Source organism: Xenopus laevis, chromosome 6S (assembly GCF_017654675.1).
Source record: "Xenopus laevis strain J_2021 chromosome 6S, Xenopus_laevis_v10.1, whole genome shotgun sequence".
Lineage (NCBI taxonomy): Eukaryota > Metazoa > Chordata > Amphibia > Anura > Pipidae > Xenopus > Xenopus laevis.
Genome location: NC_054382.1, coordinates 7,190,963 through 7,213,036, shown reverse-complemented (window position 1 = coordinate 7,213,036; position 22,074 = coordinate 7,190,963). Strand labels below are relative to the sequence as shown.

General features: G+C 42.2%; 1 protein-coding gene across 2 annotated transcripts in view; it reads right to left on the bottom strand.

The window, feature by feature from the left end:
* Positions 1-20,211, bottom strand: part of vill.S (villin like S homeolog) — a 39,318-nt gene extending 19,107 nt beyond the window's left edge. The window contains exons 1-4 of one of the 2 annotated variants that reach the window (NM_001086147.1): positions 20,111-20,211; positions 3,733-3,804; positions 3,407-3,481; positions 561-757 (exon numbers count right to left, since the gene is read on the bottom strand). In NM_001086147.1, coding sequence (NP_001079616.1) covers positions 561-757; positions 3,407-3,481; positions 3,733-3,792 — 332 coding nt within the window. In that variant the 5' untranslated portion in view covers positions 3,793-3,804; positions 20,111-20,211. Of the gene's footprint in view, positions 1-560; positions 758-3,406; positions 3,482-3,732; positions 3,805-4,490; positions 4,585-20,110 lie in introns of those variants that run through there. The other variant, XM_041567070.1, reaches the window with a different exon arrangement.
* Between the last annotated feature and the right edge of the window lie 1,863 nt (positions 20,212-22,074).

Below are 22,074 nucleotides of genomic sequence, written 5' to 3'. Positions count from 1 at the left end.
AGATATATACCTCTAGATCTGTCCCCAATAATCAATAGCCTCATGGAGCCTTATAAAGAGTTGACCTATCAATACCCTTCCCTACCTACATTGATCCTCCAGGAGCAGAATGCTCATACACAGCAGCCTCCACCCCAAAACATTCATGAAGATGATCTTTTTTTGCACATAGATAGATCTACAACAAACCACATGCACTTCTGGGACCCCCCAAATAGCCACTTGCTTTGCTGTCCATGTCCACCTGTTTCACTTCTAGCTCAGCAAGGTCTCATTATATCTGAAGTCATGGGCACCCTTAGTATCATAAGTCTAGAGGCCTGATTTGGTTTCTGATGGTGGCTGTGCTCAAGAGAGCCACCAGCTTAGAAATTCCACCACTGGTCTAGCTCCAGTTGACTTGGTAGGCTCAAAAACAAAGAACCACTATGCCAATAAATAAAGTAGTCATTAACAACTTTGAAAAACAGTCTGTAAGCCACAAAGGAAACAGTCTATCATTTATTGCATTTTATTTGCTTTTGTACTTCTGCGTTGAGTGTACTGGACAGGCCACTCACATGACTCCATTCTTGAAGTAACTTTTAAAGGTTGCAGATTCATAGCCTTGTACTTCTCTGTGCTGGATTGGGCTTCCCCCAAGGGCCCCGTCGATCTGTGTTGCATAGAAGGCGGCTGACCCCTGCTCATCCTGGGAGGAGTCCTTCCCTATCCAGTAGTGAATATCACTGATCAAGCCATTGGGGGTCTGCTTGTTCTGTAGGAAATAAAGGGGACATCAGCTTTAGATGTCGTTTGACTATACTCCATTCTTGGACCATAGCCATGATAGAAATGTGCTTAGTATAGTGATCCTGACCTTATAGCAGTGTTCTTACACCCATGGAGGTCATGGCACAATGACATTGGAGATGGTAATGAAATAAAACAGGTTTGTTTGTTTCTCATAAACTCAACTCAACAAAATCCATTCCATGCAACTGAACCCAAAGTGTGGTTGAGCGCCCAGAAGGCAGTCAACTTTGGTTGGAACTCACAAGGCTGAATGGTTCTGGAACTCTCCGGACTGTGATCTTTGGTCCGGGACTCGTGCCAGCCATTGGGAATGTTTATATTTGCATTTGGTATTATTCTTTGTCACCTTTAGCAAACAGACACATTCCATCCTCGCTCTGAACTCACTCATTCCATCCTGCTCATTTCTGACATCTCCAGGGTCTCACCACTGGGAACATCATATGAATCCCTCATGTCCAACCTACAGTTCAACTAAAACTTCCCTGTATAAAGGCAGTTAAGGGCTGCCAGGAGTCTTCAATTAACAAGAGAAAAAAGGCTATAGGTCCCCCCAAAATTATAGCATGTAAAAGGGGGAAACAAGAGGGAGAGGAAAATATATATACCATGTTCTGCATAAAATCCTGTATTATCTCAGTGTGAGAGTTTAGCCCTGTGATTATACTAAACTACAAGTAGGCTACATTAAAACAGGTTCCTTCAATTTATACATAAGGCCATTTAGGGGGACAGTTACCCCAATGTTTCTATACATCTTTAACCTTGTTTTGAGGGCCCAGCCTGAAGGCCAGTTAGGGGGAGATTTCGGGTGAGTGATTATTTGTACCCTGGGTACCCCTGGAACTATAGCAGGGTGCCTGTTACCCCAATGTTTCTATATATCTGTCACCTTGTTATGAGCTAAGGGGACCCAGTCTGAAGGTCAGTTAGTAGGAGATTTGGGGTGAGTGCTTATTTGTGCCCTGGGTACCCCTGGAACTATAGCAGGGTGACTGTTACCCCAATGTTTCTATATATCTGTAACCTTGTTATGAGCTAAGGGGGCCCAGCCTGAAGGTCAGTTAGGGGGAGATTTGGGGTGAGTGATTATTTGTACCCTGGGTACCCCTAGAACTATAGCAGGGTGACACCCCAATGTTTCTATATATCTGTAACCTTGTTATGAGCTAAGGGGGCACAGTCTGAAGGCCAGTAAGGGGGAGATTTGGGGTGAGTGCTTATTTGTGTCCTGGGTACCCCTGGAACTATAGCAGGGTGACACCCCAATGTTTCTATATATCTGTAACCTTGTTATGAGCTAAGGGGGCCCAGTCTGAAGGTCAGTTAGGGGGAGATTTGGGGTGAGTGCTTATTTGTGTCCTGGGTACCCCTGGAACTATAGCAGAGTGACTGTTACCCCAATGTTTCTAATGTTGGGTGGAAGAGAACAGCAGGAACCAATAAAATTTGACCAAGCACAAACTGACATGTCTTCATGGGTTGGCTGGTTAAGGGTGGTGGCACATGTGGCTACTCGGGGAGATTAGTTGCCCAGCGACAAATACCCTCTTCTTTGGGCGACTAATCTCCCAGAAATGCATTCCCGTTGGCTAAAATGTAAATCGTCAGCAGGATGGCACTCGGATAGCTTTGTTTTTCCGAAGTTGCCCAAAGTTGGAAACTTCATCCCGCAGGCGATTCACATTCTAGTGGTGGGAAGGCATTTCGGGGAGATTAGGTGCCTGAACAAGAAATTTGTTCGACTAATCTCCCCGAATCTGAGCATGTGCCACCACCCTTAAACAGTTCTTAAAAAATACAAGCCAACAAAAAGATAACATCTTTATAAACATGACTTGTATTTCTGAAAGTCCCACTGACAATTACAATATGAATGTAATATGAAATTCCCTGCATTACCCTATAGGAATTAGAGTGGGGGGGAACCAGATAACTAGAAGACTTATGAGTAATGGAAATGAGACGGAAATCTCAGTAGGTGTCACAAAGGATGACTCAAGGCACCAGCAAAGTCATTGTTTGTTCAGATATTGATCTGAAATGGATTGAGGGCAAGTGATTGCACAGTGGGATTCAAGAAAGATATCAGAATAATTAGGGCGGAATTTATTTCAGAAGAGATAAGTTTTATTCAGGGCATTTTAATTACAAACCTAAAGGACAATGAACTGGGAGGAATTTTTGTGCAGATCAGCATGGGGCTTATTACACATTATCTTGTGATTAAAAACTTGGCATTGGGTTTTAGTTTGATGGTATCAAATTTTATGTAATATCCCTCAACAGCCAAGTTGTTAACTTAATCCATAATAAAATAGGCACAAATGACCAGAAACTGACATACACAACTGCATCATGGAAGGTGGAATTCTCAAGATAACCACTATACAGAAAGCCTTGAGTCTGTTGGGTTTGAAACCTCCAAGTACCAGATCTCCCCCAAAATCGTCATATAAAGTTTCTGGGGATGGACAATCTGAATCTATTCCTTCATCTATTTTTCGTTTGTAGGCCTGGGTGTATATGAAACATGTCCACTTATCTTTCCTTTCACTAATGGTTCTAGTGGCACGGCCATGGGTCCCGCAACATTCACTTAGATACTTACATACAAGAGAATGTAGCAGTCACCTTCAAAGAAGCTCCCATAGGCCTTCTCAGGAAGTGGAGCCATTTTCATTTTCTAAAATAAGAATGAGAGAGTTTATTTAGACTTTATAACTACAGCGGATACATTATAGAGCTTATGGGAAAATGATGAACATCTTTATTTGCCCACATGACACACATTACACATAATAATGATCACCCGAAATAAATGGTCTGGGTCAGTAGGGTTTACTGAAGTTATGAGACTGGCAAAAATGCCCTGTGGGTAAGTTTAATGCCCAATGTGCAGCTCAAGGATGGAGCCCATGCATAAGTATCACTTACCTCCATGGACCATATCTGCAGGCCGGGTTTCCGACAAATGCTATCCAGATTCTGAGACATTTTACGGGAAAACTGAAAGAAAGTTCAAGACGCTTGAGTGATTTCCAAAGCAAATTGGACACCTTAAAAACTGAACATTGCCCAATATCACTACCCTGCTATTTGCCTCTCAAATTGCTGTAAAAATCAATCTACTAAGGACCAGAACTTGGTGGTTAAAGGTCACCATGACCTGCAGTACTAAAAATATCAGGGTATACAAGTGTTGTACAATATTTGCAGAAGACAATGCAACAATATAAAGTGCTGAGGCCAAAAAGAAGTACACTTGTGTATGAGACAGCAGTGATTTTGGAGACATTGGCATATTGTGGATCTATAGATACTTTCTTCTTCTTCTTTTGGTTCAAGCCAACAGTTGATGTTCTACACTTGTTCAAGGCCCCCTGAGCTCATAACAAAGCTACAGACTAATATTGCCACAGTTCCAAGAATTTTCACAAGCAAACAAGCATTCCCCCTGATCTAGAGTAACCAGGGAAGCCAATGGGAAATGTTCAGGCTTTTACCACCTAGCATTGTTGTAGGCAGTTCTCGTAGGTGACAAGTAGATGACAAGGCAGCAGTGGCACTTGCCTAAGGTGTTACTAAGTGACTAATTGGGGTGTAACTATTTTGGGAAAAACAATGATGACTATACATAACAGCAACACACACTTTCATAAACATCTACTGGTGAACTGTGGACTTGTCTGTACCTGGGGACATCTCTACTGTGTCCTCTTTCTGCATCCGTTAATCTTCCGACACTGGGTAATCATGTTGTGAGATCATGATGGGGGCCAACCTTTCTTTGGGTGCCCAATCTCCTAAGACTGGATATAGTTGTTTTCATCAAATGGGGGGGGGGGGAACCCTACAGTATGCTAATTTAGGGGGTTATTTATCAAAATCCGAATTTATCTCATTATTTTCTGAAATATACTCCAGCCAAATCCGCATGGATTATTTCCCCTTATTTATCAATACATTTTCCCAAAAAATTCCAGTTCGGGAAAAACTCGATAAACTTGTGAAAATCCTATGAAAATCTAATATTTTTTGCATTTTCCGCCCGAAAAATCAGATTTTTTTTGGATTTTTGCCTGAAAACCACAAAATCTTTGGATTATTGTACAAAACCCAGCACAGATCAGGATATCTTTGGGACTTCTGCCATTTACTTATATATAACCTCTGTAGGTCTGAGATTCCGGATTTTCAGATTTAGGCTTTTTCCATCCTCGGGGTATAATAAATCCCGAAAAATTCTAGGTTCTTTTTTTTCATTAAAAATTCAGATTTTATAGTAAAAAAAAGCTTGAGTTTTCGAGTTTTTGGCATTCAGACTTTAATAAATAGCTCCCTTGGTGTCTTGATAGAAGTCTTGGATATTAATCACTTTTATAATTATTTTTGCCGGATGCTGCAAAAGGAAAATTGCTTTCTTTTTTCTAGTTAGTGTGACTACAGTGGAAAAAATGTATATACAAACATACGCTTGCAGAAAGGCTCACAGTCACACTTGCTATAAGAAAAGCCCATTGCTTTAGGGCACAGGAAGGCTTTGCTGAGATTTTGGAGATAAAAATAACAAGAAAGCCGCAGTTCTCTCCCTTTTTTACCAGTGTCTGTGCAGAGAGAGATTTTGGCAGGAGACCTGCTGTAGACGTGGCTATATAAACTGCTGGTGTTGGCTTCCGTCTGGCAAAAGGCCTGATGTGTCACCGGCTGCTTGTGGACAATTGTTGAATTGGAGTTGCATCTAGATACAATAAGATGCAATCTGGTGACAGTGTTGCCCAATCCAACAACCTACCCCATTATGCTTAAATTTCCTATATGAACACAAATATACGCACTTTATTGCCCATGGACTTGTTGGCAAATCACTGCCGAGGCATTACTGCTGGAGCCTATCAGGGCCATTGTTTATTTGTATAATTGTTCAATGTATAAAAGTGAGCACATATTGTTTTCATGTTGACTCTTAAGATGGATGAACCTACAATACAGACCAGGAATCACCAACCTTTTTACCCTTGAGCCACATTCAAAGTTGGAGAGCAACATAAAATAAGCGTGCAAAAAATGTTCCTGGGGTGGCAATTATGGACTGTGATTGGTTATTTGGTAGCCCAGATGTGGACTGGTAGCCTACAGGAGACTCTGTTTAGCAGTACACCTGTTTTTTACACAACCAAAACTTGTCTCCAAGCCTGGAATTCAAAAATAAGCACCTGGTTTGAGGCCAATGGGAGCAACATCCAAGGGGTTGGAGAACAACATGTTGCTCACAATCCACTGTTTGGAGCAAACTGGTATAGAATTACCCATCCTGTGGGGCCTATTGAAATAAAAATAAAGTGATCAAATGAACCCCACATTGCTTTAAGGCCTAGAGAAGGCACGTTTACTCATTCCCAGGGCTCCTTTTTCCAAATTGCACCCACAGGTACACCCACACCAACGCATACCACAGCTTGTACTAACACCCACAAGTGTTGCTGCCACATTTACTAATCAGGCACAGGTTGTGTTGTACAAATCTGTGCACTGGAACCCCGAGTGTGTATATATGTATATTCCACATGGGGGAAATATATGTTGAAAGCACCAGTTTAGTAAATAAGCCACAAGATCTTCAGGATTCCCTGTATTCTAATTCTAGACTATAATTGTGCCACAAGGGTTCCCTACACACTGGCCAGATAAACATCTACTTACTGCAGGCCTTGGGGACAACCTCTTGCTACAATGTTGCTCAGAACTGCTCTCTGCTCTCTAGTTACTAACTAGTCCTCCTTCGCATTGTCTAAGTTACATTGTCTTAACTTATACAACTTGTCTTAACTTAAGTTGGCCATAGATGTAACAATTACTATCTTTCCTGGTCAATCCGTTTTAACACACACGTGTAGAGCTGACTCATCAGATATACAGAGAGAAACAATAGAATTCTACCTGTATCTGATGATTCAGCAGTTCAGCAGGCCTGACCGATGGACAAGCCAACCGATTTCCATGTCTACTGCCGATATCAGTCAGTTCATCTCCTGCCAAACATGCACCGTATATCGTATGAAACAACGCGTTTATGGCTTTAGGCTTTCATCAACCTCTTCTCTGGGGTTTCTTCAACCTCAGCTTTCTACTCCCAGAGGCTTCTGTACTCAAGCTTGTGTCACTGGAGCCCATTATTCTGTGTACATGTGTTCCACTAATCAGCTCCTTAGCCTTCATTGACTCAACCTTACTCTGAAAAATGGGGCACCTACACATACATGTCCTGAATATGGTTTTAGGTCCAATAGAGTAGACTCCTGGACAAGACTTGGGGCCTCTCAAAATGTTCCTACACATGTTCGATATCACTAGTGGCACTTTTACTAATACAGCCTGAGGGGATTCTATCTCCCAGCTATAGACTTCCCGGTACCCCTCTCAGGGGCCTGAGTGCACACTCACAGAACTGGGCCAATCTAAGCAAAATCAAAGAAGATCCAAGAATTTACAGGGACAATCAATGGAAAATACAATGAAATCCGACAGTAATATGCACTTTGCAAAATAAGACTTGGGTTGGGCTGAGGATCACTCTGATCCCTCTGGATTATGTAAGAAATACTTTCTTTATAAAATCAACTGGGCACTAGCAAGAACTCTGTAAATAGTACACCATGTTCCTATTGAATTTGTGCACTTGAGGTTTTCTTTGGCATGAAGTTGGCTGCTTTGGGGAAGCAAATTACTACTGTAATTGGGAATAATAATTTTCATATTAGGGATAACCTTCTGCAAAATAAACCTGGCTGTTTAACACATCAATGAATAACCAAGGAACAAAGCTTCATTGTTGGGATGCAAGAAAAGTAATGTTTTAATTTGAATGATATGGGCCACAGAATTCTAGAAGGGTTTTGAGTATTAGCAGAGAGCTTCTGCCTGTAGGTGAATACAGCAAGGGATGAAAGCACAAAGGTCTATATGTTTATTCCTATTTCATATTGAGGAATAGAGAAACAATGAAGAACTCATAATGAGACAGTAAGGTACAGACAGTGAGATGTTGTAGGCAGGAGGTAAAAAGCTATAGGAAGAAGTAAAAAAGAAGAGTTGGGTTGAGTAGCACTGCAAGTTCCTCTGTACACCATTGGTACATGCAGTGTTGGACTGGGCCACCCAAAAACCTTAGACCAGGGGCCCATCCAAAAACCTTAGACCGGGGCCCACCAAAAGAACTTCGCCCAGGGGCCCATCCAAAAACCTTAGACCAGGGGCCCATCCAAAAACCTTAAACCAGGGGCCCACCAAAAGAACTTAGACCAGGGGCCCATCCAAAAACCTTAGACCAGGGGCCCACCAAAAAAATTTAGACCAGGGGCCCATGCAAAAACCTTAGACCAGGGGCCCATCCAAAAGCCTTAGATCAGGGACCCATCCAAAAACCTTAGACCAGGGGCCCACCAAAAGAACTTAGACCAGGGGCCCATCCAAAAACCTTAAACCAGGGGCCCCCCAAAATAACTTAGACCAAGGGCCCATGCAAAAACCTTAGACTAGGGGCCCATCCAAAAGAACTTAGACCAGTGGCCCATTCAAAAACCTTAGACCAGGGGCCCACCAAAATAACTTAGACCAGGAGCCCATGCAAAAACCTTAGACCAGGAGCCCATCCAAAAGAACTTAGACCAGTGGCCCATTCAAAAACCTTAGACCAGGGGTACTATTATTCTTCCTCTCCTCACTCAACCTCTATTCCCCTGGTCTCTTTTCTTTACATACTATAATCTATTATTCCATCTATTTAGCCTCTTTGTTCTCATAGAAATAAAGAATGACCATGAAATTGGCCAAATGTTTAGCAAAATGAGGGGCCACTGGCACCTGGGCCCACCGGGAGTTTTCTTGGTATCCCGGTGGGCCAGTCCAACTCTGGATTCGCTGGGATGTACAAATGCTACTTTTAGCTGACGTCACTGTTTCCTTTGTATACAAAATAATCCACCACACACCCAGAAATAACCGCCAATCCAAAGTGATGCCTTCTGGATATTAAAGGGGTAGTTCACCTTTGAATTAACTTTTAGTAAGTTATAGGATGGCTAATTCTAAGCAGCTTTTCCATTGGTCTACATTATTTATTTTTTTATCGTTTTTGAATTATTTGCCTTCTTTTTCTGACTCTTTCCAGATTTCAAAAAACTCTTTCCATCTAAAAAAAAACAAATGCTCTGTAAGACTACAATTGTATTGTTATTCCTTATTTTGAGTATTCATCTTTCTATTCATGCCCCTCCTATTCATATTCCAGTCTCTTATTCAAATCAATGCACGGTTACTAGGGTAATTTGTATCCTAGCAACCAGAAATTGCAAACTGGAGAGCCGCTGAATAAAAAGCTAAATAACTCAAAAACCACAAATAATAAAAAATTAAACCCGATTGCAAATTGTCTCCGAATATCACTCTCTATCATACTAACAGTTAATATAAGGTGAAAGTATAACAACATGGCTTAAAGCCTTAGCTTAGCATTTAGTTGCCCTTCTGAATTGCGTCCTGTTGCTAAGATGAGATGCCTTAATAACCATGTAGCATTTTTAATACCCAACTGGAAATGTGCCATTATTTTCTAGTTCATTTTCTAGTTAAGTTTTTCCTGTGATTACAATATACTTTTTATTGTTAGACATTAAACACAGCAATTTTCTTCAATGTCCCTTAAATTGTGCTTTTTGCTTTGTGCAGGGCCCCCTATTCCCTGGCTCTGAGCACTGTGAAGCCTTTTCATAGAATCGTGTAAAATCTAGAGGAATAATAGTGAAATGTTTTCTTAAAGCACCAGGATGCATGAGCTCTCCCAGGTAAGAATACCAGGTGTGCTCCATTTAATCGCCAAGGATTATGGGCACATTATTCAGTTATCACATTCCTACAGTACATTGCGTGATTTGAAGGTAACCCCCTCTCTGGCAGACTGGTTTCTACCGGTGTCTTATACACATGCTATTTTAGCAAGGATTAGAGATTTACATTCCCATAGCAGCAAATTCCATTTCTAACAATAAAAAGAATCATCTTTCATGGTCTCTTTCTTGCCAGGCTGGGGAGGAGGGCCTGGGCTATAATCATTACATAAAACCATTTACAACTTTCAAACCATCTGCCTATTAAATTACGTATAATAATCATTAGCCACAAGCCTAATAATCAATAATTGTGCCATAGGCCTGGCCTTCATAATGTCCCTCAGAAGCACCTGTATTCTGATACTGACCGAGGACTGGTGACCAAAACAGTGATTTGGCCTCATGTAAATGGTTACATTTCACCAGTGGGCTTAGAAATGGGCCCCAAACAAAGTGGGATGGAAGTGGGGCTCTCGTTAGGCAATTTAATCACCTACTACAGGGTATGAGGGAACCACTGCAGAATTTGGACAGACCTATTCTATGGGAATGGACAACTGTCTGCCAACTTACCATTCTAGTTTATCCGCTAGAATTGGATAATTCATAGGGATTCAATCCACTTTTTTGTTATCCTGAACTGAACGCAAACTCTAATTTGGCATAAGGAAGGGGGGAAATGAAGCAAATTCTTTAACTTGTATGACCTAAAGCCACACAATTTGAAGGGTTCAGGTTCAGTTCAGCACTTGGATTTGGCTGAATCCTGAACTGATTCTGGGGTTCTGCGCATCCCTAATAATTCCACATATTCCCTAGATGCAGGACCGCCATCAGAAATCGCAGGGCCCCATATGACAAAATTTCCTGGGCCCCCTGGGCTGCACCCACCGCAAGCCACACCTACAGGTCCGCCCTCCCATCCCACAGGTCTGCCCACCACCACACAGTAAAAAAAGAAAATATATATTGGTGGCTCGGGTTCCCACATGTTAATAAAAAATAAAAAGATATGGGTGGTCAGGGCCCCCATAAAAAAACATTTGTGGCCAGGGCCCCCCATTAAAAAATATTGGTGGCTAGGACCCCACATGAGAAAAAGAAATTGGTGGCCAGGGCCCCCTCCCCCACATTATGAGAAAATTGGTGGCCAGGGCCCCTTAAATGTCCATGCCTTCCCGAAGTCAGCAGCTTTCAGAAAGATGGGGGGCCGGCTAATCAAGAAAGTGTGGCGTGGCCGGGCCCCCTGACCCTCGGGCCCCCTACAACTATCCCCCCTGTCCCCCCCTGATGGCTGCCCTGCCTAGATGCCTAGTTTTCAAGTGGTTAAGAAGTCCTGGTCAGTTATGTAGGCCATAAAGGTTCCTGAGTTCTACAGAAATTGTTCTTCATCAAATTTGAACTAGAGGCCTAAGTCAGGCAGGGCTCTGAGCTGTAGATCCATTAAATATGGCTTCATGGTGAATAGAGTTCCCAGGTGTAGATAAAGCAAAATATGTGACCCTCAGTATTATGTACTGTGACTGAGCAAGGCCACATCTTAATTACAATGGTTCATAGGTGACGACCAACATGTAGACAATGGACAACGATTACTCCACTGATTCTGAAGCTCTAATATGATGCAAAAGAAATAGGAGATGACAGTTTCATTTAACACCATCTAATAAAGGCAACTGAATGGTATGAAACACGAGAAAGGAACAAACATGAACTATATTGGGTCTTCATAGGTAAATAATCCAAGAATTGTGGAATCCTCACATTTTCATGGAAAACAGTCGACATATAATTATATTTATTATGCAGAGTATGAATATCCTTAATTTCATGAAATGTAGCAGGAATCTGTACAATGTTGTCTTTGGGAGAGCAAGATAAATACATCAGATTATCCTGCGATGTTGTAATCCCCTTTCTTTTGTCTTTCTTTTGGTATGAGATATATTTATTCCTGGGAATTTTCAACAGTTGAGCCGGCCATAGACACAAAGATCAGATTGTACGAATCGAGGATTCCTCCGATTTTTTGACCGTGTGAGGAGAGTCCCGTGTGTGGCGGGTCGGGAGATGGGAAAGTCCGATCATACGATCATTCGTACGATCGGATCTTTGCGTCTATGGCCGGCTTAGGGCAGCAATGATTGAGTTTCATTTAAATGGAACAACTCTCAGTGCAGCTCTGGAACATGTGTTTATTAGAAGTGTCCCTGAATTTGCGGCTCATACAGTATCCTTGCCCCAAAGCAGTGGTTGTCAATGTGTTTTGGTTCAAGCAACACTTGAAGCTCCAACATTTAGCCAATGACCCCCTGAAGGTCCAATCTTAGACCCCTGAAAGTCCTACTCCCAATTATTGTTCAACCCAGTAACAAAGGGTAATAACGTCTATTTATAAATATCTACTGATTCCAATGTCTTCTCAAAGCCGACAGCCTACAGGAGGTTCTGTTTGGCCATAGAGTATGGTTTTTATGTAACCAAAACTTGTCTCCAAGCCAGATGGAAAAAGGAAAACTAAGCACCCGTGTGGGAACAAATCCAAGGGGTTGGTGAGCAACATGTTGCTCATGAGCCATTGGTTAGGGATCACTACCTTAGAGTACAGGTATGGGACCTGTTATCCAGAATGCTCGGGACCTGAGGTTTTCCGGATAATGGATCTTTCCGTAATTTGGGTCTTCATACCTTAAGTCTACTAGAAATTCATTTAAACATTAAATAAACCCAATAGGCTGGTTTTGCTTCCAATAAAGATTAATTATATCTCAGTTGGGATCAAGTACAAGCTACTGTTTTATTATTACACAGAAAAAGGAAATCATTTTTAAAAATTTTGATTATTTGGATAAAATGGAGTCTATGCGAGACAGCCATTCCGTAATTCGGAGCTTTCTGGATATCAGGTTTCCGGATAAGGGATCCTATACCTGTATTATGGACTACAGAAAAGAGAAATACTACATAGGGAGTACAGTTATTGAAGAACACATGGGGTCGCACTGGGGCCTCTCTCTTTTGACTTCCCCAATACTGATGTTTGTAGATCTTAACAGGAGCCATCACAATAGCCATGTGCCTTGTGTGTATTTGCTTCGCCCTCCTTTTGTGTCTTCCTTTAGTCATTGCTAAATGGTGTGTTGTACTATTGTACGGCTGCCAGCCACTCTTTATGGTGTTTTATGCAAACAACTTGGAAGTGAAATTGTTTCACAAGGCCATTTGCTTTGGTGAGAAACCTCTAGCCATTAAAACTTGGAATCTCTGCAGGAGATGCTGGGGGAGGATGACCTCCCCAAAACTACGCCAAACTATGGTCATAAGTGCAAAGAAGTAAATGTGAATGGAGACACTTCTTCCTTTTCCTAATATGGTTTCTACTTTTAGTGATGTTATCCCAGCAAGGTCTACCACCCTAATGATATTGCTAGGGTTTTGTGCTTCAATGAGAATTCTGCAATGTAGTTTATGATAAAGAGAGAGATTGAAGCCAGGGGAATAACTACAGAGGAAGCAGACCCTGTGGCTGCAGGGGGGGGGGTATCACAAATGAAGGAAAAGGTGCAAAAAGCCAGTTTATGGCACTACCACAAAAGTAATAATAAAGTAAAGTAATGGGTATAATAAAGAAAAGAAATTAAAAAATACTCACAATTCACCCCAGTCTGTGGGTACATGTATACAATACAAAAGCAAAAAGTATGAGTTTTTTTCAAAGGCGATAAACCAAAAACAGTGGCCTATGAGTAAGTGCCCCAGTAGAAACACGTTCACCTGTATTGTTAACCACTTTTTTTGTTTATTGCCTTTGAAAAAAACTCATACTACGAGGTAGAGGGGCCCAATGAGGGCCAAATAGTGAGCAATTTCAACATATATTTGTAAAACAGGACAACCCCCTAAAATCAATTGCTGTGGGGCCCAGTAACATCTAGTTACACCACTGATTAAAACATTTTTTCTGGGGGAGGGGTAGATAGATCCTGATAGGTCCTGGTAAATGGCACCCTATGGAAGTCTTCTGCTCATGGATACCCATACCCACCACTCTGAGTAGCAGGACATTAAGCTGGCCATAGACGTTGAGATTTTTAAAAGATCAGATCCTGATCATGAGACCACGATCTTCGAATTTACCATCAACTAAAAAGACCAATTTGCCAGGAAAACAAAGGGGAGCTGCCTGCTTGGCCCTGCAAACATAGATACATTGCACTGGGACCGACAAAGATTTTTTGACCTGGCCGATCAATTTCCTGACAGATGTCGGCCGAAAAATCGTAAGATGTACGATCGTTTGAATACCACTAACCGCACGATAATTTCGAAGGATTGGTCGGACTTCGCTAAAATCGGTCGTTCGGCAAGTAGAATTGTCGCGTCTATGGGGAGCTTTAGACCATGGGGGATTTTGATCCTCAAAGTGCAGGAAGGAATCACAAGTTCCCCAACCTGTTCCAGCCTGGCTCCACTTAAACTATAAACGGCGGCTGAGATTTATAGGACACAAAACTGCTGTCAAGTCAAGCAAATCTCACTCCCAGCAATCTGGTATTTCAGGATGAACTCAAACGTTGCCCTAGACTGATCAGATACAATTGATAAAATAGCTGTAATGTTTGCAGGTTCTTCCATGCAAGCTTGACAATACCGCTTAGTACAGTATTGCGGCTGTATATATACATTTTTTGGCATATATCACTCATAATTAGGAAAATATTTCAGATATTTAAGTTTATTAGTATGTGCCCCCACCCTTGCTGCATTTAAAGAAGAACTAAACCCTACAAATGAATGAGGCTAAAAATGCCATATTTTATATAGTGAACTTATTGCACGAGGCTAAAGTTTGAGCTTGTCAATAGCAGCAATGATCCAGGACTTCAAACTTGTCACAGGGGGTCACCATCTTGGAAAGTGTCTGTGACACTCACATGCTCAGTGGGCTCTGATTGGCTGTTGAGAAGCTAAGCTTAGGGCTCGTCACTAATTATCCAGCAGAAAATGAGCTTCCCTGGCTGTAATATAAGCTGATGCTACAGGTTTGCTGATTATTCAATTCTGATGCTAATTGCACTGGTTTCTGTGCTGCCATGTAGTAATTATGTGTATTAATTACTAATCAGCCTTATATTGTGACATTTCTATTCTATGTGTACTGTATATTGTGAGTGGGTCCCTAAGCTCAGTAAGTGACAGCAGCACAGAGCATGTGCAGTGAATCAGCAGAAAAGAAGATGGGGAGCTACTGGGGCATCTTTGGAGACACAGATCTTTACTGCTAAAGGGCTGTGGTTGCCTTGGGCTGGTACAGAAGCACAAAACATCATGTGCAACATTTCTAGCTACTTCTTTAGTTAGGCTTTAGTTCTCCTTTAAGACCCTGACATGTAGTAGGAGTCAGATGTCTGCACCAGTAGGTGAGGGGAGCTTGAGACAATGCTGAGTGAATGCAGTGTTTTAACTGGGATTTAATTCTAAAGTCAAAGGAAACTTTCTTTGCACTATTTACTCTTAGTACCTATTTCCCACATATTTACAGAATTTGGAATGATGTTGGAAAATAAACATTTTAGCGGCAGAATGGATTGAGATTGACCCCCGCCGCACCCTGTCGGAGCTTTCCGTTTTACCCAGCTGTCACCCTGACCTGATTGCTTTCATTTTACTGGCAGGCCCCGCCCCTTAAACATCATGACAACTGTTGCCATGGAGCCTTGCCTGACAAATAATAGGCCTTGGATCGTCAGGAGAGGGAGGAGGAGGAGAAGGGGGGGTTGTTTGCTTAAAATGAATGTCACATTGGCATTTGACAGACTCAGCTGGGCGTGTTGGCAGGTTCTTTACAGGTGATTCTGTAGTGAAACTGAACTTAATCCATATGATTCCACGTCCGGCCCATGGGCTAGGCCTGACACCCATTAGCAAACAATACGGTACTGTTCCCCCTAGGGGAAGAGCAGCAGAGATTTGTTGGGTGGAGGTGCCTCAACTGAATGGCTTTGAGATAAACCTTCGTATTGAGTATTTACTACTGAGCCATGGAGAAATAATCAATCAGAAAAGCTCTAGAGATAAGTTGTACTTAACTTAACCTCCCATGATAATCATAAGCACAGGCACTACAGGAACAGCAACTCCACCTACAGCTCCAGCAACGGCAAGTTGTCATCCTTAATAGTGACATCACTGACAGCAGAGATTGTGACATCACTGCTAGAATAGCCCAACTCTGTACACACGGGGGGAGTTTTATAACCAACACAATATTTGTAGAAAAAAACCCTTTGTTGTAACCCAGAATATTTACAGCTTCATTTAATACAGCGGCAGCTGAGGTTGAAATAAGACACAAGCTCAGCCCCTTCTAATGAACCATAAGAAGCAACTATACAAGTACTCATTAGAGACCAGCCAGATATAAAGAAACTTAATGGGGTTGTTCACCTTATGAGGTAGAGAGTAAAATTCTGAGACAATTTGCAATTGGTTTTCATTTTTTATTATTTGTAGTTTTTGAGTTATTTAGATTTTTTCACAGCAGCTTTGAATTCATTGACAGTAACACTCAGCCATAAAGCAAGACAGGACTGCTGCTTCCAATGGGGATCAGATAAGATCTGTGCAGCCACTGGGACAGAATGCTCTGTTATACAGATAGCTAGAATCTCAGCTGCCATAAAGCAGGACAGGACTGCTGCTTACAGTGGGGATCAGATAGGATCTGTGCAGCCACTGGGACAGAATGCTCTGTTATACAGATAGCTAGAATCTCAGCTGCCATAAAGCAGGACAGGACTGCTGCTTACAGTGGGGATCAGATAGGATCTGTGCAGCCACTGGGACAGAATGCTCTGTTATACAGATAGCTAGAATCTCAGCTGCCATAAAGCAGGACAGGACTGCTGCTTCAAATGGGGATCACATAGGATCTGTGCAGCCACTGGGATAGAATGCTCTGTTATACAGATAGCTAGAATCTCAGCTGCCATAAAGCAGGGCTGGACTGCTGCTTACAATGGGGATCAGATAGGATCTGTGCAGCCACTGGGACAGAATGTTCTGTTATACAGATAGCTAGAATCTCAGCTGCCATAAAGCAGGACAGGACTGCTGCTTACAATGGGGATCAGATAGGATCTGTGCAGCCACTGGGACAGAATGCTCTGTTATACAGATAGCTAGAATCTCAGCCATAAAGCAGGGCAGGACTGCTGCTTACAACGGGTACCTTACAAAACCCTGATGGCTAATTATTTATATTACTTTATAGATCATGCATATAAATGAATATAAGTACAATTTATACTTAAGAACCTATGGAAAGTGTTAATGGCAGTAGATACAAGATACAGTCATGCAGTTACTAAAGGTGGCCATACACGGGTTGATAAAAGCTGCCGACAGACAGAGTCGGCAGCTTATTGGCCCGTGTATGAGGGCCCCCCTGATCGAGATCTGGCTGAAAGTCGGCCAGATCTCGATCGGATGGGACTAAAAATCCCGTCGGATCGCGGCCGCATCTGTTCGTTGATGCGGTCCCGCGATCCGACTGCCCGTAAAGCCACCGTTACGATCCGATCATTGGGCCCTAGGGCCCACGATCGGATCAGCCCGATATTGCCCACCTCTCCGAGTATGGCCACCTTAACCCAATCCAGATCTTAGTAATGTTTAACTCGAGGCTCTGCAGATCATGGGGCTCTAACCCACTGTATTAAAGAATTTACTTTTAATATGTGGCTTTTTGGCTGTTATACTACAAATCCCAGTACCCTCAAACACCAGCAAATGATGAGAATTGTAGTTGGACGAGAGCAAGTGCAGCACATATTAGATACATATACTGTACAGATTTCTTACATGAGCGGAGCTTTTCATGCAGAGAGTAAGGAGTGGGGAGGACTGGGCGCCTGCCCAAGGGTGTAACTGTCTTGGGGTTATAGAATGTGCCGTACCTTTAGCACACGGATAAATTCTCAGCTAATATTCTAAGTGCAAATAATCTTCTGCTGGTCACAATGGGAATGTGCCTCTGTGCCTGCCGCTAGCCACAAATGCAGAACTCTGTGCCAGGCTGGGGTACAAGTGTTGAGTGCAGCAAGATTTGGGAGGTGCCTAACCAATGCCTACTAATAAGGCTTCAGGCATATAATATATATATATATATAACAACATTATTGTACCAGTGCCACTGCCAATCAAATAAGTTTCAACTACAAATCTGTCCCTAAATAGCCTTAAATGCTGCCATGGTAGCGGGGTCAGGGGCAAGGCAGAAGCAGATTGTATATTATGTATATTAATTGGGAGTCACAGTCCTATAGCCCTACAGCTGCAGTTATATTACAACTCCCTTTGGCTGTGGGTGGGTGCTGGGAGTTGCACTTTAATGACAAATGCAGTCCTGCAGGTCCAGTTGGTTGACCCCTTAAAACCAGTTCTTTTGGCCCTTGGGGTCAAGCTTCCAGGAGCTCCTCAAATCTCACCCTAATTTTCCTTCAGTTTATAGGTCACCCTGGGGGGCAGGTGCAGCTTCATAATTTGGGAGCCTCTGTTCTATTAAACCAGCACCTGCTATAACACATCTAACCTGTCACACACTGGGGGGGGGGGGGGGGGCTCACAGCAAGATGGGATATTCTGTATAGTTTCAGATTTATTCCCTTTATTAATAATATTAATCTGCTTTTAATCCAATTTCTTTCTGCTCTGAAATATTCCAGTTCAGCATTCAAACTGCTAGCTTCACAAACAGTCTGCTTTCTGGTTGCTAAGGTTATTTGGCTTAGTTATCGGTCAGTATTCTCAGTTTCATTTAGGAAAGAGATTCAAGAACCGAATTAGATTTGCTGAGATTTCCCCAACAAAATATAAATAGTTATGTCCTAACCTTGTACTGCACTTACACTGTCCTGGGTATCTGACCCCCACACTGAGGGAGTCATTTGAATATCAAATTCAGAGAGTGAGATCTGAATATAGAAAATACATTCTGTATATAAAGAGAAAATAACTAGCTAGATGATGGATAGACAGATAGAGAGAGAGAGAGAGAGAGAGAGAGAGAGAGAGAGAGAGAGATGATTTGATAGAAAGAGAGAGAGGATACATATATGGATTATGATAGATAGATAGATAGAACGATAGATAGATAGATAGATAGAACGATAGATAGAACGATAGAACGATAGACCGATAGAACGATAGAACGATAGATAGAACGATAGATAGAACGATAGAAAGATAGATAGATAGATAGATAGATAGAACGATAGATAAGATAGATAGAAAGATAGAAAGATAGATAGATAGATAGATAGATAGATAGATAGATAGATAGATAGATAGATAGATAGATAGATAGATAGATAGATAGATAGATAGATAGATACAGATGATAGATAGATAGATAGATAGATAGATAGATAGATAGATAGATAGATAGATAGATAGATAGATAGATAGATGATAGAGAGATGACTAATAGATGATAGAGAGATAGTGGATATATGGATGGATAGATTAATAGATAGATGATAGATAGATGGATAGACAGAGAGGCACAGAGATAGATGATAGTTGATGGATAGATAAGAGAGAGAGAGATTGATAGAGGGATGGAGAGTAATTAGTAGACATGCCAGTGATATGTGCCCTCCAGAGGCCTAATTCTTACTGGAGAGGTAAATGTGGATAAAATTACAGGAATCAGCGCTTTACATGTAGCCAGACTATTACTTTGCTCATTTGAGTACTTTTGGCCTGAGCCCCTCTCTGGCTGAAACCCCAATAAATTGCTCAACATTTCCAGTTTCCCAGCATGCACCTTGTTGCCAAATCCTTGTTTGTGTGATACATCTGCCTGCGGGGAATAGAAATTCCTCTGACAAATAGAGAGTATGTTTGTATGTCTGCACGGAGGTGTAACCACTGAGTCCCCTCTCACTAACTCGAGAGAACACGCCTATTGCTCACTCATCTCAAACCCCTCGTACAAAGGCTTGTCAGCTCTACAATGTTCCATAATCTTATAGAAAGGGTTTGTCGCTGTCTCAGAAGTCACTTTCCACTAACATCCACATGCAATGTGATTTAATTCAGATTATTTAAGCATTTAGACCTGAGTCAGCAACCAGGGCCCCCCATGAGTTGTCAATGTACAACCCCCAGCACCTCTGACAAGCAGGATGCTGGGAGTGGCCCTTCAATAACATCAGAAGGGGGTGCCAGGTCCAAATATCTGACAGATTTTCAGATACAACTCACAGTTATCAGACAGAGATTGAAATCAGTTGATTCACATCTGCATATATTTAATAAGTCCCCCCCTCCAGCAAGTCCCTTGGTTTTGCCTCTACCCAGTGGCAGATTCCAAATGAATGCTTCTCAGGGGCCCATGCCTTAGGTGTTCTAATAAGTCTTACCTCAATGGAAGAAGAAATGATGGAAAACCCCCCTATCAGTCTGTAGGTTCACACTCCCGGCTCCAGGTCTGTTCCACTGGCAGCACCTGACAGAAGCAGAGCTTCACCCGACTGTAACAGGAGCTCAGAGTGAAGAGCACTGATCCACCTCCTGTACCTGCTCAATGGTCCAGCCCCCTCTGCACCTTCCAAGTGAGCTCCTAACAGGGGCCGGGCGTGATCTTATAGTCAATAAGCCTTTAGCATTTGTGAGATTGCTGTGCTGATTGTACAAAGGTTTCATTGCTAAAATCACCAGCCAGGGAAGCACAAGGACATACATCATATCAGAAGGTTAATATGAGTGAGTGCCGTTACTCCACAGGGGCCCCTAAATAACCAGGGATATGCTACAAATTAAATTTTTCTTTATGATAAAGAAGTATCCTGACCCTAATGGTAATATCACATGGGGCAATTGCAAGCTCTGTGGGCTCACAGTAGAATACATGGAATTGCCCCTCCATTGAGCTGGATGTTAAAGGAGAACAAAACCCTTAAAATGAATATGGCTAAAAATACCATATTTTATATAGTGAACTTATTGCACGAGGCTAAAGTTTGAGCTTGTCAATAGCAGCAATGATCCAGGACTTCAAACTTGTCACAGGGGGTCACCATCTTGGAAAGTGTCTGTGACACTCACATGCTCAGTGGGCTCTGATTGGCTGTTGAGAAGCTAAGCTTAGGGCTCGTCACTAATTATCCAGCAGAAAATGAGCTTCCCTGGCTATAATATAAGCTGATGCTACAGGTTTGCTGATTATTAAATTCTGATGCTAATTGCACTGGTTTCTGTGCTGCCATGTAGTAATTATCTGTATTAATTACTAATCAGCCTTATATTGTGACATTTCTATTCTATGTGTACTGTATATTGTGAGTGGGTCCCTAAGCTCAGTAACTGACAGCAGCACAGAGCATGTGCAGTGAATCAGCAGAAAAGAAGATGGGGAGCTACTGGGGCATCTTTGGAGACTCAGATCTTTACTGCTAAAGGGCTGTGGTTGCCTTGGGCTGGTACAGAAGCACAAAACATAATGTACAACATTTCTAGCTACTTCTTTAGTTAGGCTTTAGTTCTCCTTTAAAGACCTGGACCCTGCTACTGCACTCATTGGTCAGACCATTTCACCTGCCAGTGACCCATGAGTCAAGAATAATGGTAAAGGGTATTATGGAATTTTAAGGTACAAGATCTTGGCCATTAGTTGGGTGTTGCAAACTTGGGTCTACTGGAGAACCTGACCTCCAGAACTCTATGTCTCACATCCCCAACCAACATCCCAATCTCAAGCTGCTTTGCTCAAGGCTGAAAGAACGGGTGGCAGGTAGTGGCCAAGCAACGGGAACAGACAGAAATACTGGGGCCCACCCTGCACCCCATTGATCCAGTCTAACCCTGCAAAGAGAAGGTAGCATCAACCTAACCTATGGAAGCCTGGGATGGACACAGGTCTCCCTGAAATAATCAGATTTTTATCGGATATTCAGGGGGGGAAGAGGGTCAGTATCCTAGTCATTCCCAGGCATCTCCCATGGACCCTACCTAAAGGGAAAAATAGTCAAGGAAAATAGTCATATTGGGCCCAGAACCAGTTCTACGTTGGACCCAAACACCCATTAACCACAGATCTATTCAAAGGTCACCAGAAGACTCCCTGCACTTGAATCCTTTGTCTCTGGCACATTTATGCCCAGCTCAGCCTGTTTTTTGTTTTTTGTTTTTTGCTATAAAGTTAAATATTGTCATTACTGACACAGAGGGGTGAGTGCTAAGGATGCACTGGAGCAGCACATTCATTTATACACTGATACCCGAATGGCTTTTTATAATAGCAGAATATTATAATGAATTATAATGAAATGAAGGTGCTAGAAACCGGTGCATGGATGTATATATACCTGTCACAGGTAAGCACAGG